The sequence below is a fragment of the Paroedura picta genome, chromosome 17 (assembly GCF_049243985.1).
Source record: "Paroedura picta isolate Pp20150507F chromosome 17, Ppicta_v3.0, whole genome shotgun sequence".
NCBI lineage: Eukaryota > Metazoa > Chordata > Lepidosauria > Squamata > Gekkonidae > Paroedura > Paroedura picta.
In genome coordinates this window covers 11,131,433-11,148,232 of record NC_135385.1, presented here as the reverse complement: position 1 = coordinate 11,148,232, position 16,800 = coordinate 11,131,433, and the positions used below count along the sequence as shown (strand labels likewise).

The 16,800-nt window shown below is 50.3% G+C and overlaps 2 protein-coding genes across 4 annotated transcripts in view; both read left to right on the top strand.

Annotated features, from left to right (window-relative positions):
• LMTK2 (lemur tyrosine kinase 2) overlaps positions 1-7,729 on the top strand; it is a 53,513-nt gene extending 45,784 nt beyond the window's left edge. For 2 of the 3 annotated variants that reach the window (XM_077316128.1, XM_077316126.1), the window contains exons 12-14: positions 823-958; positions 2,968-3,201; positions 6,187-7,729. In XM_077316128.1, coding sequence (XP_077172243.1) covers positions 823-958; positions 2,968-3,201; positions 6,187-6,215 — 399 coding nt within the window. In that variant the 3' untranslated portion in view covers positions 6,216-7,729. Of the gene's footprint in view, positions 1-822; positions 959-2,967; positions 3,206-6,186 lie in introns of all 3 variants that reach the window. The other variant, XM_077316127.1, reaches the window with a different exon arrangement.
• A 3,223-nt stretch (positions 7,730-10,952) lies between these two features.
• On the top strand, positions 10,953-16,326 carry BHLHA15 (basic helix-loop-helix family member a15). The gene is made up of 2 exons (XM_077316713.1): positions 10,953-11,869; positions 14,307-16,326. The coding sequence occupies exon 2, from the start codon at positions 14,498-14,500 to the stop codon at positions 15,017-15,019; it is 522 nt and encodes a 173-aa protein (XP_077172828.1). The 5' UTR covers positions 10,953-11,869; positions 14,307-14,497; the 3' UTR covers positions 15,020-16,326.
• Positions 16,327-16,800: the final 474 nt, after the last annotated feature.

Genomic DNA, 16,800 nt, shown 5'->3' with positions numbered 1-16,800 from the left:
TGTAATTTTCCTTGCGATTTTTTTTGAAGGTTTGACACAACTTGTAAGCTTCTTTGTCAAATAAGAGTTTAGTGTCCTTTTCCTGCAGCTTAAGGATCCGGGTACAGTTATTTATGTTTTGTTATAAATTTATAAACAATTTATAAATTTATAAACAATTTATAACACAACAAAACTGCATCTAGTCAAGGCTATGGTCTTCCCAGTTGCAATGTATGGCTGTGAAAGTTGGACCATAAGGAAGGCCGAGCGTCAAAGAATTGAGGCTTTTGAACTCTGGTGCTGGAGAAGACTCTTGCGAGTCCCTTGGACTGCAAGGCGAACAAACCGGTCAGTCCTAGAGGAGACCAGCCCTGACTGCTCCTTAGAAGGCCAGATCCTGAAGATGAAACTCAAATACTTTGGCCACCTCATGAGAAGGAAGGACTCCCTGGAGAAGAGCCTAATGCTGGGAGCGATGGAGGGCAAAAGAAGAAGGGGACGACAGAGAATTTGGTGGCTGGATGGACTCACTGAAGCAGTCGGTGCAAACTTAAATGGACTCCGGGGAATGGGAGAGGACAGGAAGGCCTGGAGGATCGTTGTCCAGGGGGTCGCGATGGGCCGGACACAACTTCGCACCTAACAACAACAATAAATTGTTACTTGGTTGTTGTGATATTGTATTGAAACCCGTATGATTATTATAATGTTCCGTGTAAAATTACATAATGTTCCATGTCAACCGCCCAGAGCTGTAAAGAATGGGTGGTATAAAAACCCAAATCAATCAATCAATGAAATAACAGAAGGGATTGATTGAAGTTCTTCTGGATTTCCAAGGAGACGCCAACCAAAGAACTCGGGAACCGGGCTGCCGAATCCAACCACTCAGGCTCCAGTGACTCATCTGCTCCAGCTTCGGGTGTCGGCTACTTGAACAAATTCACTAATTCGGAAAGCTCGACTGATGAAGAAGGTACTTTTGCAGAACGCTGGGGGTTTAAAATGATGCTGGCTTTAAGAGAAAGGGGCTGGTGGAGAGGGGCTTCTAGGGAGTGTTCTCACTCCAGGCACCAAGAGCAGGTGTCGGACTGCACTGTCTTACTCCTGCCCTTCGGCATGGCAGGAAACAGAATGTCCTTTTCGGTTTAAAAGCTGATATTTAAGCAGAAAAAAAAAACAGCTTGAAACTTAAGCCAAAACTTAAGACTCGATAGTGACAAAGATGATCTGGGGCCAAGGGACCAAGCCCTATGAAGATAGGCTGAGGGACTTGGGAATGTTCAGCCTGGAGAAAAGGAGGTTGAGAGGGGACATGATAGCCCTCTTTAAGTATTTGAAAGGTTGTCACTTGGAGGAGGGCAGGAGGCTGTTCCCGTTGGCTGCAGAGGAGAGGACACGCAGTAATGGGTTTAAACTTCAAGTACAACGATAGAGGCTAGATATCAGGAAAAAGATTTTCACAGTCAGAGTAGTTCAGCAGTGGAATAGGCTGCCTCAGGAGGTGGTGAGCTCCCCCTCACTGGCAGTCTTCAAGCAAAGGTTGGAGACACACTTTTCTTGGATGCTTTAGGATGCTTTGGGCTGATCCTGCGTTGAGCAGGGGGTTGGACGAGATGGCCTCTGTGGCCCCTTCCAACTCTACGATTCTGTGATTCTATGATAGCACTTTAAGTGAATAAGTTTTTAGTAGTTGGTTTTTTTAAAAAACTTGTAGTTCCTTTTTGTCAAATTGGGGTCCTCAACGTGGCAAACAATTAAAAAGACATGGGAGCCGGCGTGGTGTCATGGATAGAATGCTGGACTCAAAGGGCATTGGGAGACCTTGGCGTGAATCCCCATTCCTGCCACAAGTGACCTTGGAAACAAGGAACAGGGGAAACTCTGCAAAAGTGCAGTACTTGGGTAAATATCCACGGAAGGATTAAATAAATATTCCATAATACAGAATCAATAAATATAAAAAATATCCTTTTGATGTAATGTAAAGGTTTGCGAAAAGTCTGTCCTTAAACGAAGACATTTTCAACAAATGTCTCCAGTTTCAGTACATAGTTACCAAGTGGCCCAGAAAACAGCAAATTCCCATATAGTAAAAAGATCGTAACCCGACGAAATATGTCCATAAGTGGTGATGGTTGATACAGTAGCACGGTAGCTTGGAAAAGATAATCAGGGAGCTCCTGGATTAGAATTTTCACAGACTTTTCCTTTTTCTCCTTTGCATTTCTTAACTCTGATCTCTGCTTATAAATAGCCTTGGCCCTGTCATAAATGCTCATCCTGACCTACCTCACAGGGCTGTTGTGAGGCGAGATAAGTGGAGAATGATGATCTAAGCTGCTTTGAGTCCCAACCGGGGAGAAGGGCGGGATATAAATAAATAAATGCGTACATCGTCTCAGGCTCTGTCAGACAAAAGAGGGGAGGCTTTCCCTGCGGGTAGAAGGTGATGCTTCACAGGGATAGACCAGTCTCCCCGAAAAAGGATGTCCATAGTTTGAAGCAGATCTGCAGGGACAGACATTTGGAAATCTTCGGGCAGTCTCCCCTTACTTGGCAAGAAAGTAAAAAAAAAAAAAAAACGGTGGCCTGCAAGGCGTCCACAAGCCCAAAATATCTTCACATTGGACCCCCCCCCCCCCCCCCGGTTTGCAACCATCCAGATGCCTGGTATAAAAGCAGGTTCTCTTCTGGCCTGACCAGCTCTGAGACTCTGTCTCTGTCCATCCATTCCCGGCTGCTCTTTTGTCTGGCCCACGCCGCTGACGAAGCGTCCCCAAATCTGCTTTCACGAAGTGCAAACTCCAGAATTGTAGCCTGCTGAGTTCCACGCGGTTGCCAGATTTTGGGTGCTAAATTTTGTGCACACGACACTCAGCTGAGCCTGTTGTCTCTGCTGAAAATCAGTGGGTTTCAGTCTCTACTTCCTCTACGTTCAGTCTCACCCGTCCTCTTGCTCAGTTTCCCTCTCGTGTGTTTCAGGCGGCGGCTTTGAATGGGACGACGACTTCTCTTCCCCGGAGCCCTCTTTTGTCTCCAAGGCCGGAGGCGCGCTCCTCAATCCCACGTCCAAGTACTTCTCCCCTCCGGCGCTGCCCCGGAGCCCCGAGCAAATCTGGCCGCACTCGCTACCTTACTCCAGATTCACCGTCTCCCCGGCAAACATCGCCAGCTTTTCTCTTACGCACCTCACGGATTCCGACATTGAACAGGGAGGCAAGTATGCATGTCCTCAAGGGTTGCCCCTTGCCTCGGGAGCTCTGCAGAATGTGAAAATGACTTCCCCAAGGTCACCTTGGGTTTTTTTTGTTTTGACCAGCCTTGTAAATGGGAGCGTGTTTGAAGCTCAGCTGCTGGCCAGTGTGGTTCTTTTTTTGTCTCTCTCTTTCATGGGTTTCCTTGAAAGTTCCCCTATTCGTTCAGGTCACGTCTACCCAGTGTGTTTCCTCCCGCAGCTGCTCTGCTGCGTCCCAGCCGAGGTGGCCCAGTCAAGGTGACAGGGGGTTGGAGGATCGCATGAAGGTCCTGTGCAGGACTGCACAGATTTTGGCCTCCTGGGGTCTTGCTACTGGAATTAGAAGAAGAAGAAGAAGAGTTGGTTCTTATATGCTGCTTTTCCCTACCCGAAGGAGGCTCAAAGCGGCTTACAGTCGCCTTCCCTTTCCTCTCCCCACAACAGACACCCTGTGAGGTGGGTGAGGCTGAGAGAGCCCTGATATCACTGCTCAGTCTGAACAGTTTTATCAGTGCCGTGGCGAGCCCAAGGTCACCCAGCTGGTTGCATGTGGGGGAGCGCAGAATCGAACCTGGCTTGCCAGATTAGAAGTCCGCACTCCTAACCACTGCACCAAACTGGCTCTGCTGCTCATCTGAGGAGGCTGTGATGAGCTTTGACAAATCTGTCGTCTGCCCTGTTTCACAAAACTTGGTGTGTGCAGTCTTTTTTGAGCTGCTTTAATTCATCCGAAAGAATCCCCAACCCCTTCAGAATGCAGACCACGCTAAGTAAGCAAATTCATCAGGGGCCTGTGTGTGTGTGTCTTTGTATCTGTGTGTGTGTGTGTGAGAGAGAGAGAGTTTATGGCAGAATTAGAATGTGGGTCTGTTTTGAGCCGCTGCGGTGACCCTGGCCCTGGGCGTGTTGGCACAGGAGTTCATTTTTGGAATTTGGCTATGCATCGTTGTTTGCACTTGCTCTTGAAGAGCTGATAATACCCTTTGCCTGGCTTTTTATTAATAAAGGGTCGCCTTTCGGATAAGGCACAGCTCTCCCTGTGCCCCCAACGGTGACATTGAAGTGTGCGATCGGTACAGTTGGGCCTGGGAGATTTCCAGGTGTGTCCCTGGGGGGGGGGGCGGATTTCGGAGGGGAATTGCTGCAGTGCCTGGGGTGTCTTGAGGGCTCTGGAAGGGCTTCCCAAATAAGTGGGAGTTTAATTAATTAATAAGAAATTAATTTTCTTATATATACCATTTATGAATGGTAAAAAAGTTGAGAAGCGCTGCTTTAGCATCTTTTTTGAGGGAGGGGGGAAAGAAAGAATAGTTCCAGAGGTCCTGGAAGCGCAATATTCCTTGTAGGCATCATGTAGAAGTTTGTTAAATAAACTGTGGCTACACAACAGACTGGTTAGTCTAGCAAACTGGCACAGTCACACCTTTCTAATCCTGCTGTCCTGAGTGGTTTGATAGAACTGTGTTTAGGATCGCACCGTAACTGAGAAACCCGGGTTTGGTTTCAGCAGGGAGAACATCTTCTCCGTGCCACGATGGTGGTGGTTGTTGTTATTGTTGTTGTTTAATTTATATCCCGCCTCCCCCCGGAGGCTCAAGGCGGGTCACCTAAAAACCAATCCCCTAAAAGAATAAAAGCACAATAAAAACATGATCCAATTTAATACAAAGGTTAAGGCAAGAATGGCGTCAAAATTCAATATAGCTAACCCCATTCCACACCCACTAGGAAAGGAAAGGGAGGGGGCAGATGACAGACGCAACCGTCACATTTGTGAGGGGGGCTAGATCTTCTTGCTGCCCGGCCTCACCCGAAAGCCTGGCGGAAGAGCTCCGTCTTGCAGGCCCTGCGGAATGATGACAATTCCCGCAGGGCCCTCAGCTCTTCCGGGAGCTCATCCCACCAGGTTGGGGCCAGGACCGAAAAGGCCCTGGCCCTGGAGAGGACATGCAGTAATGGGTTTACACTTCAAGTACAACGATATAGGCTAGATATCAGGAAAAAAATTGTTCACAGTCAGAGTAGTTCAGCAGTGGAATAGGCTGCCTAAGGAGGTGGTGAGCTCCCCCTCACTGGCAGTCTTCAAACCAAGGTTGGATGCACACTTTTCTTGGATGCTTTAGGATGCTTAGGGCTGATCCTGCGTTGAGCAGGGGGTTGGACTAGATGGCCTCTATGGCCCCTTCCAACTCTATGATTCTATGATTCTATGGTCGAGGCCAGGCGAGCTTCCTTGGGACCGGGAATGACCAATAGGCTAGCCCCTGCAGAGCGTAAGGCCCTGTGATTTTCTGTGGGTAGGTGAGTGCATGGCCCTGGAGCTGCTCAACAAACTGGGGTTTGTGGATTCAGACTAACAAGCCCTAATTTGTGTTCTGATCTGTTGGGCCATCTGCTCTCAGACATGGCAGCTGACATTGGGCCTTGGTTTACTGAGGGGTCTGAGTGCAGCTGTTGAGGGTAAGTTAGAGTTGGACTTCCTCAACCATTATTATTGTTATTGTTGTTGTTGTTAGATTTATTTCCCGCCTCTCCCGACAGGCTCAAGGCGGGTCACAACAACTAACCCCATTAAAATTCCCATTAAAACATCAATCTACTAACGTGACGGCTAAAAATCCCCTCCCTCCTACCTTCAAGGCAGCCCTGCTGTTTCAAGACCGTTTCCTCGTTTCACAGGATCATAGATTCGGAAGGTGCAGAATGCAGGAAATGCACAACTCCCTGCCCACCCACAGTGACCCCAATTCCCTGCCCAGATGATACCCCCCCAAATTCCCTGGCCAGTTCAGCTTGGACGAAATCTGCTTCTGCCCACCTACTCACCATCTGGCTACGTTCACAGAATGTAAAACGTCCCTGGATATCAGGCCCAGAGGAAAAAATCTTCCGTGTCGAGGCGCTCCTACGGGAAGCAAAATTTCCGAGCGTTTTTGCCGCCTGACGGTTTTGTTTCTTTTCCGCAGGAAGCAGCGAAGACGGCGAGAGGGACTAGGTGGCTGGACACACCCCATCACGCTGGCATGGACATTTTTTTGGGGGGGCGGCGGCCTGGTAGCCAGCTTTAAAAGCCAGGCTCCGTGCGACCGAACTCCAGCAAACGCCGAAGGCAGGCCGGGACCTGAACGTTCAAGAGACGTACGGTACTCTCGTTGTGTGTTCTTTTTGGAACTGGTGCGGTTCTTTGCGTTTCCTTAAAAAACAACAACAACGACAAAACAAAAAATTTACTCCGTGCTGACGCCTCCCCCCCCAACCCACTCCTAGTACTTGAAGAATTCTACATGTAACGAGAAGGAAAAAAGTTGTCACGAGATCTGTAAAATGGTTTATGTTCTGGTTTATACATAGGATTGTATCATAGGCCCTTTTATACCCCTGTATTATCTGTATGAATGTGTATAATTGTACATAGCTGAGCAGCGGGTGGGTGTGGCCTCTCGGAACTGCGTGATTGAACGTCGCTGTCTAGCAAGCCATATTTCTGAGAATCTGCTTATTACTTAACTCGCAGGTGACCTCATGGCAGTCCCTATATTATGTAAAGCCCTCCCTCTTGCTTCTCGGTTGCTTTGGCCCGTCCAGCTCGCTGCCTTTGTCCCCTGGCCATTGCACTTATCGGATTATTCGGAGCTAGAGTCTTCCTTTTTTCTATATATATATATATATATATATTATAATTATAATAATTTCTGGACTTTTAACGCGATAGCACTGGGGGAGGCTTGCCCTCTTCCCGCCCCCTTGCCCGTGGAAAAAGGGTGGACATCGAGTGCATTCAAATTGCCAAAGGTTATGCCACAAGGAACTCAGTCCCAGCATCAGCGGTACCTTCCGGAGCAGCGCGTTCCCTCCCTTGCCAACACCCCTTGACGTGACCCGCTCGGTTCGTCTTCTCTTCCCTGGCGGGGTTGTTTTCGGAAGCGCGGTTGTCCCCGTGCCGGGAATTCCCTTTTTGCTTTGGGCCTCTTGAAAGCTCCGCTCTGCTGTTCAGAGGTTGCTGAGCCCTTGTTCGGAAGGACGCTCTGTCTCTCTCCCTCTCTCTTTCTCACTCTCTCTCCCTTTCCAGGTAGCTCACCGATTTATAAATCTCGAACACAAGGCTGCAAAACCGAGAACAAAGAGCTTGCGAGGGTATGTGGAATTTGTAGGGCAGGCCCTGGACCTTTTTTTTTAGGTCATGATTTTAGATGTCGTTTCTTATGGGTTTAGGCGAAAGTGTCTTAAGCCGCGGGGACTTTCAGACGTACGCTTTTATGTAACCACCACCACCACGGAGAGGTTTGGACGTCAATGCAGGTATGCGGTTTACGGCAATATTATCGTTAGAGGAAGGTTTCAGGTCGAATTGTCTTTAAAAACTGTGTAAATTAAAAAAAAACAAAATTGTAATATTTCTACTGTACATTGATCATACATAGTGTGATTCGAAACTGCTTGTAATTTAAAAAAAACAAAACAAACACCTTATTTAATATTCGAAATAAATTAAAGCTATATATTTATAAATCCAGTATCTTCTGTGGAGTCGCTGCAGGGGTATTGGGGTGAGTGGCCGGTTTTCCAAGAAATACAGCTGGGGTGGCGTTTTGTGATGGTTTAAACCAGGGGTAGTCAACCTGTGGTCCTCCAGAGGTCCGTGGACTACAGTTCCCATGAGCCCCTGCCAGCAAACGCTGGCAGGGGCTCATGGGAATTGTAGTCCACGAACCTTGTTTCTGTGGCCCGGCAAGGCAACGCTGAGAACGTTTTTCTTTTCTCGTGTCCAACTAGATGAGCAGGTTTTGAGACTTGGTCGTGGAATGTGTTGGTTGGGTTTTTTTTTTTTTTTAACCTCTTCTGTCCTCCTCCTTTCCTGCGTGTTTTCTTTTGGATTTGCTGGTACTCTTCCTCTTCAGGTCAGGTGAAGAACGGTGCGTGCGTGAGAAGAAGACCTGAGGCAAGGAACCTCGGCTTCCCTGGTTGCTCACTTCCGAGGCGAGCTTTGTGGGATCGGGTTTCCTTCTCCGGGCTCCCGCAGAAGAATGTTGTGGTTGGCACGGCCGTTTCAGTAGCCTTTCAGTCAGAGTTCTGTTACATCAATCACAAGTCCCGAGCATGTCTCCTGGACTCAGGAGTCTGTCAACAAAGGTGAAGGCCATTTGAGCGGAGCAAAGAGGCCTTCAGCCACCAAACAAAGGACCAGCTGTCTCCCTCCTTCGGCAAACGTGTGCCCGAAAATGTCACCTACACATCTGTGTCTGTAAGAAGGAAGCTCATTCTCTGAGCCTTGTTAAAGTGATTTGGACTACAGGACAACTTTAAAATGTGGTTCTTGGCACTCTGTGTAACAGGGAAGTGAAATGGAAGAAGAAGAAGAATAGTTTCTTATATGCTGCTTTTCCCTACCTGAAGGAGTCTCAAAGCGGCTTACATTCGCCTTCCCTTCCTCTCCCCACAACAGACACCCTGTGAGGGAGGGGAGGCTGAGAGAGCCCTGAGATTACTGAAGAAGAAGAAGAGTTGGTTCTTAGATGCCGCTTTTCTCTCCCCGAAGGAGTCTCAAAGCGGCTTATAATCGCCTTCCCTTTTCTCTCCCCACAACAGACATCCTGTGAGGTGGGTGAGGCTGAGAGAGCCCTGATATCACTGCTCGGTCAGAACAGTTTTATCAGTGCCCTGGCGAGCCCAAGGTCACCCAGCTGGCTGCATGTGGGGGAGTCCATAATCAAACCTGGTTCACCAGATTAGAAGTCTGCACTCTTAACCAGTACACCAAGCTGGGTACGTGGTAGATGGGTACGTGTACCTGATCTTCTGACGGCCTTCAAGCAGCATCTGGACAGATGCTTCTCCTGGATGCTTGAGGCTGATCCTGCACGGAGCAGGGGGCTGGACTAGATGGCCTGGAGGTCCCCTCCCCACGCATTCTGTGGTTCTGCTTTGTGTTTTCCCCATAAGCAGTGGTGGTCAGCGTCGGGGTCATTTCCATTCTCTCCATGGAAGAATCTTGCTAGCATTCCCGAACATGGAAACATAATCTGGTTTAGAGACATTTCCTGTTCAGGAAAATATCCCTGGCAGCTTTATGTTCTGTCGGAGGAGAGTTTTGCTGATCCCGTGGGCCACCAAAAAGACACTGGCATTATTCATATATTGTCTGTGTGTCGTGCAGCCAGACCCTCAGATTGTCTTGTCAGCCACGCAAGAGACATTCAGAGGTGCTTTGCCATTCAAGTCAATCATCCCTTATTGACCTAAAAGTATCGTGGCTTGTTCCCTTGAATGCCCCCACATCATGGCCTTCCTTCTCTGCTTACCTTCCATTCCCCCGGAACACCTAGCCACAGTGATCCATGCGACGGTCACCTCTAGACTGGGCCTCTGCAGCTCGCTCTATGCAGGTCTCTCCTCAACCCTGATCCGGAAACTACAGCTGGTCCAAAATGCAGCAGCCAGGGTCCTCACAGTCCCACCATGAAGGTCCCACATTCGGGCCATCCTCCATCAACTGCAGTGGCTACCAGTCGAATTCCGGATCAAGCTGCAGGTTCTGGTAATGAAGGCCGTACGCGGTCAGGGCCCAGAGTACCTGCGGGGACACCCCCCCCCCCAAGAGCTCTATGCTCGGCCGCCGCCAACCGGCTAATCGTCCGTGGCCCAAAAGAAGCCAGCCTGACCTCAACCCGGGCCAGAGCCTTCTCTGTCCTGGCCCCCACCTGGTGGAAGGAGCTCCCGGAGGAGATCAGGGCCCTGACGGAGCTAAAACAGTTCCACAGGGCCTGCAAAAGGGAGCTCTTCCGCCAGGCATTTGCTTGAAGTCGACCAGAATCAAGAATATCTACAGGGCCCCTGAACCTCCCTCCCAAGAAGCCATACACCTGAACCATGGACCTGTTTGAACTGTTATGAATTAGACTGTCACCTTTAGGTATAGTTGCTGTTATCAGTTTGATAGTCCACTTATATGTCATGTTATGTTATGAAGAAACTATGTTCCATACATTGTTTCGTGTGAACTGCCCTGAGCTTCTGGGGAGGGCGGTATGCAAATATATAATTAATAAATACATTAAATAAATAAAATGGCAGGATCGGGCTTGCCTGGCCGATCCAGGCCAGGTAAAAAAGACAAATAATTGGGTCCTAGGCTAAATTAAATAGATAAATAACTGGGCTCTAGATTAAAGAAGAATTGCTTTTTATACCCCACTTTTAACTACCCGAAGGAGTCTCAATGTGGCTTCCAATCTCCTTCCTTTCCCATCCCCACAAAGGGCACCCTGTGAGGTAGGTGGGGCTGAGAGAGCTCTGCGAGAAACTGTTCTGCGAAAACAACTCTTAACAGGACTGTGACTAGCCCAAGGTCACCCAGCTGCATGTGGAGGGGCGGGGAATCAAACCCCGATTCGATGCTGCAGCTCATAGGCCATACACCAGGCTGGCTCCTAAGGGTGCTGTTGAACTATTTCCAAAAGCTAAGATGGGCTAATGTGAGGCTAGCCAATGTTGGTCACGTTATGCGAAGATGAGACTCATCGGAAAAGACAATAATGCTAGGAAAAGTGGAAGGTGGAGGAAAAGAGGACGTCTCGGCATCACACGGCGGGCCTGCAGAAGGGAAGTGGCAGCTCAGTCTGCAAGAGCTGAGCAAAAAATGACAGGGCATTAGCTCAGAGGGTCAGCATTTTGCAGGTCATTAGCTCAGAGGGTCAGCTTGAGTCACAAACAGCTCGATGGCCCTTAACTTAAGCGCACTTTGGAGAGCTGTGACCATCTTGCCGTGTTGATGCGAAAGCCAGACTAGACTCGAAACCTTTGGAGACCCGCAAGATGAGATGGTGAGCTCCCCCTCACTGGCAGTCTTCAAGCAAAGGTTGGAGGCACACTTTTCTTGGATGCTTTAGGATGCTCTGGGCTGATCCTGCGTTGGGCAGGGGGTTGGACTAGATGGCCTCTATGGCCCCTTCCAACTCTAGGATTCTGTGATTCTGAAGATTTCCAGGGGAGAAGCTTTTGACAGTCAAACTCATCCCTTCCCCGGACACCTTTGCTAGCCGCTGACTCTTCAAAGCTCCACCCCGGGAAATGCGGTGGGCCTCTTGGGGGCTTGAACCTCGCCGCCCTTCTGCTGACCACCACGGGCGACCCTCTAAAACCGGCAGGTGAATGTCACAGCCTGCGCATTTCGCTTCTAGCAATGCTCTTTTTGCAGGCGCTTCATGTGCCCTGACCAGTGGAAACAATAACAAGGGTTTGCTGTAAGGTCATGAGCCTCTCTTCTTGCGTAACGCCGGGGCAGTGCCGGGGACGTTCTTCCGTGTCACCTGTGCAGAGCGCCGGCCCGCATGGCAGAGCACAGCTCCCTGTCATAATCTGGCTCTTGACACACACACACAAACACACACACACACACACCAACCCTTGGCTTATTTGCCAAAGACTTCCCCAAGCCAAACACCGCCCCTTTCCTCTTGCTCGTGCATTAAAGTGACGTGTCCTAGCCCCGGTATAGCAGACTGCAAGAGGACAGGGGAGCCAAAATAAGTCGCTGGATGCCGCTCGCTCATTCGCTGTCAGGCCGGGGGCCGTTCGGCGGCCTCTTCCCGCCCAGCCCAGCCCAGCCCTGCCCAGCTAGAGATGCCACAGTGGCAGGCGCTTCATTGTCAGGTAAGGACACCCGGCCTTGACTCTGTTAAAGCACCGCAGGAAAAATCCGGCCGTCAAAAACATGGGAATTGTGGTGCAGGAGCCTTCACAAAAATGGTTTCAGAAGGTCGCCGTGTCGGACAGCTAGTTTTGAGTCCGGCCACCTTTAGGGACTAACTGGATTTTTGGGGTGTGCATCAGCATCAGACGAAGAGAGCTTCGGCTCTCAAAAGCTTGCGTTTCCAAAACTTTGTGGGTCCCTAACGTACAATCGGACTGGACTCTAGGACCGTCAGCAAAGAACGTCTGAATTTGTACAGATCGCTTTCTAGAAATCCATGCCTTTGGAAGCGTTCTGCTTCTCCAAATGGTCCCGGTTGGGAGTTCTAAGCTTTGTTTTGTTATTTTGTTTGCGGGCTTGGGAAAATTCCCCTCGCTTTGAAGCGGAGCTGGCAGGAGAGGGGATTTTCTGCACCGGGAGGAGGGGAGGGTGGATGAAAAGGGCAGCAAGTGCGGGGCTGAGTGACTCGGAGGCGGGCGAGGGCCGTGGCCACTCTGTGTAAATATACATTTAATCCCTGTTCCTATACGGTGGCAAGCCGAGCGAAACAGAACTCCTCGGCGATGGTCCTGAAATGCGTCCAACAAATGAAGTTGGTTGCTTTTAAAAGATCACATCATTGGCTGCCAGTTTGCTTCCGGATCAGGTTCAGGGTTCTGGTTTTGACCTTCAAGGCCATCCGCGGTTTGGGTCCCGCCTGTCTCCTTATGCCCCTTACAGGGCTCTCGGCTTTGCAGTTCGGCCTTTGCTGGTTGTCCCCGGGAGGTGCCCCTGGCCTCGACCAGGGGCAGGGCCTTTTCGGTCCTGGCCCCAACCTGGCGGAATGAGCTCCCGGGAGAGCTGAGGGCCCTGACGGAATTTGTCAGCTTTCCGCAGGGCCTCTAAAACGGAGCTCTTCCGCCAGGCGTTTGGCTGAGGCTGGGCCAGGAAGAACGGCTCCCTCCCTCCCAGTATGGGCCAGGGGGATCTGGGGGCTCAGATCGCCCTGAAGTTACCTCCGGGAGGGTTGATGGTTGTGCATGTGGGTGTTGACGGGTGGGAATGGAGCAGCTACCCTGCAGCTGGCGATCGCAGCCTTCTGGGTTGTCTGTGGGGCTTTTAAATGTATGTAAACTGCCACAGGCCAGTTCGGCTGGGAGTGGCAGCCAATAAAGGCAATTAATAATAATATTAAGAGCGTGGGCCCAGGAAGGAAGTATGGGGTTGTGCGCCCAAGTGCCAGGGGGTGAAATCTGCAGCCCCTGTCAGTGGTTTGGCCTCTTTGCTACCTTCATTAGCGATTCACCCACCCAAAGGGTTTGACACCCCTTTCTGGGCTAGCCCAAGGTCCCTGGTAGCGCCAAGTAAAAGTAGGCAGCCTGGCCGTAGCCCATGATGCCACCAGCCAGGTCCAGAGGGTAAGATGCCAGTCCCCTCCCATGCTGCCACTGCACAGGGTGAATGGCGGACTGGAGATCATCTCCCTAGGCTGCCCCTAGCTTTGACGGAGCATCGGCCCTGGACGTTTGCCAGCCTCCCAGGGGTTATTGCCGGAGGACTGACGAAGCTCCTACAAGCCACTTGAGCTGGGGTCTGCTCTTGGACGTATGGGGGATGATCCAGGATGTTGGCCCTTAATGTTCATCAGAGACCTCCTCACCAATAAGTAAGAATTGAGGGTGGGTTTTTTTTCCCCCATAGCTGTGCTCAAGGCTGAATTTCAGAAGGGCCGTGCTTCGTTTTTGTTTAAATGAGATCGCCAGTTTTTGACGCACCATCTAGCTGGAGGTCAAGCACACCTTATGCGCAGCCAAGGCACAGAGCTTTGTGTTCACCCTGGTGCGTTTACTTTGGCCAGACGGAGCTCGAGGTAGGCCTTGTCTCAGGATCTGGTTAAGGACCTACTTTTCCTGTCTCAGACCGGGAAATGATGGGAGATGCTGTTATGTTGATCCTGTAGGGTTTTCAAAGCACCAACTGAGGGGGTCTGTGGAGCATCCCTGGCCTGCTCAGCAGGGGTGGCTGAACAGTGGCTCACCAGTTGCTCATGGACTACAATTCCCATGAGCCCCTGCTGGCAGGGGCTCATGGGAATCGTAGTCCATGAGCACCTGGTAAGCCACCGTTCGGCCACCCCTGCCCTAAAAAGCAATATTTCAGTGCCGTTTACAGATGCCCATGATCATCCAGGTCCGGGGAGGAAATTCGTTACTGAGCAATACACTTAGCACTCAATCAGAGGCTCCTAAATTGTGGTCCAGGGTCCTTTAGGATCAGAGGTTCTCAGTGTAAACGAGGCAACCTGTTTGCAATGTACGATGATTCATGGGTCTGTCGTATCTACACGCTGCATACTAGGACTGAAGCACGTTGTCTGTTTCAGTGTTTTGTGTACTTAAAGACTCTTATCTGCTCCAGGAGGCGGACCCCACAGCTGCTTTCCTCCAGCGTCGCTGCTCCGTGCTCCCGGCCATGTGATTTCCGTCGAGGCTGGTGTTCCCGTTCCACTAGCAGCCTGCTGATGGTCCTCTCCGTAAAACACGCCTCCGGTTAGAGCCAGGAACCCCTTCCCATCAAGAATCCAAGCGTAGCGTCGTTCTCCGCCAGCCATGAAGGCCAAAAGCAAAGGGGCAAAACGTAGGCACACGGTGCCGGAGGAGGCAGCGCACCAGGAACCGGCCCAGGAGAAAGACGAGATTCTGAAATGTTCGCGGCGCCGGGAAAAGAGGAACCAAGAGAGCAGCAAGGCGGCCGCGCGGCCCTCAAAGCTCCCCTGGAGCAGCAAAGACCGGCGGATGCGCCGGTTGGAGAGCAACGAACGCGAGCGCCAGCGCATGCACAACCTGAACAATGCTTTCCAGGCCCTGAGGGAGGTGATCCCGCACGTCCGGGCGGAGAACAAGCTCTCCAAAATCGAGACCCTCACCTTGGCCAAGAACTACATCAAGTCTCTCACCTCGACGATCCTCAGGATGTCGAACGGACACCTCCCTCCTGCCGTCGGCGGCTCCACCTCCGGCAGCCGGTCCAAACTCTATGAACATTATCAGCAGCAATGCGGCGAAGAGGAGTCTCCGGAGCAGCTCCAGAAGTACTCCACCCAGATCCACAGCTTCCGGCAAGGCAGCTAAAGCGGCCGCCCCTCCGAGTCTGAGCTTGGGTTCCTGGAGAAATTCGGACGGAGTCAAGCATCTCGGTGCCTTTTCCCCTCGACTCCTCTTGCAAGCGAGTGATGCTATTGTGAAAAGGGTTCAGTGACTTCGCCTCATGCAGGGGTCCCCAACATGCCGCCCACGGGCACCACGGCACCTGTTGACACTTTTCATGCCACGCACCAGAAAAATGAGTGGAGCCAGGGCTTCTGATTGGCCACTAGAGAGCCAATCGGCTTGGTAGCTTAGGATAACTGCTTCTGTGGCACGGCCGCCACTGTGTCGGTTTTCTTTTCTCGGTCTTCCTTTCCTGTATATTTTAGATATTACCTTCCCTTTCCCCTGCACTTCGGCTCCCTCTGTGCTCACCTCCTACAGCACCCCTTCTGTGGCCGACTCCACTTTCCGTGGCAGCCATTTTGTGGGGGCGAAGAGGCTGGGGACCCCTGAACTAATGTCTATGATGGATTTTTTTCTAAGAACTTGATGCCTCTTTCTAAGAACTTGATCCTTCCATCAACCTGCTTCCCTCCATGACAAAAACAGTGATGCCAATGCAGGGGAGATGCTCGAAAGATGGCTGGATCTGACCGGTATCGGGTGAATGCTGTTCCTAAAGCTTGTCCTGCCCTTTAGTATTTACGCAGCCCCTTTTCTTTTCCATCATCTCCTGGCTTCTGACTTTGTGATGAAAGGGAACTCTTCCTCTGCCTGAAGCACTACCAGCCAGACTAGGACCAAAGGACACATGAAGTTGCCTTCTGCTCATCAAGAGCATTGGTCTGCCAAGATCTTGCTCTCAGGCTAGAATCCTACACATTGCCCATTACCTTATTCTTTTAACTGGAGGTGCCAGGGATGGACCCTGGGAACCTGCATGCTCCATGTTTTACCCCACTGAGTCACAGAGCTCACACTGTACATGTTCACTATGCACCGAGGCTGAATCGGTTATGCATGAAAGGACTTTTTAGTATTTATCGTTATGCAGCACTAAGCTCAATGGACACTTGAAGGTACTGGTAGAGTTTTGTTATAAGTTCTGTGTAATAAAAGTGCTAATATATTTTCAGATCTTGCAATCTGGAGATAGAGGGGTTTTTTGGGGGGTGGGGGTGGGGGTGGGGTTGTAGATGTATACCTAATCTATTTGGTTTCATAATCAAAGTGCAATTGGTTGAATTAATTCTCGGCCAATATGCAATTCTTGAAAAATCAACGTATGATATCCTGTCAAATATAATTATAACAATTAAAGGTGCTCTTAAAGCAATGAGGAGGGGGACTCTTCAGTTCTTGGTTTGCTTTGTTGTTTTGAATGTACAGGCTCTCAGATGCATCCTTTGGCAGATATCACAAGAATCCCACCAGTCTTTTCCTGCTTAAAAAGGGGGGAAGGGACAACGGGACACATTAACCTTACAGTAACCCTATTAGGTAGTCCAGGCTGTGAAAGACCTTGGCTTGCTCACCACCATTCAGAGAGTTTAATAGTAAAGGTTGGATTTGAACTCAGTACCCACTGCTCTACATTGTCTGCAGAGTTCCTTTCCCCCTCAAATGTGGGGGGGGTTTTTTGTTTGTCTTCATGCTGCCAACCATTTGTTTATAGCTGCCTCTCTCAACTTTATTACTATCAAGAAACAGTCTTCAGGCTTTGAGAAACAGTAGACGTGGCACGATCAGCAGAATATTACTAGGAAACATAGCTGTGTGTATGTCCACCAGGGGCTCCTCCCCTCCCCAGCTCCTCCAGGCCC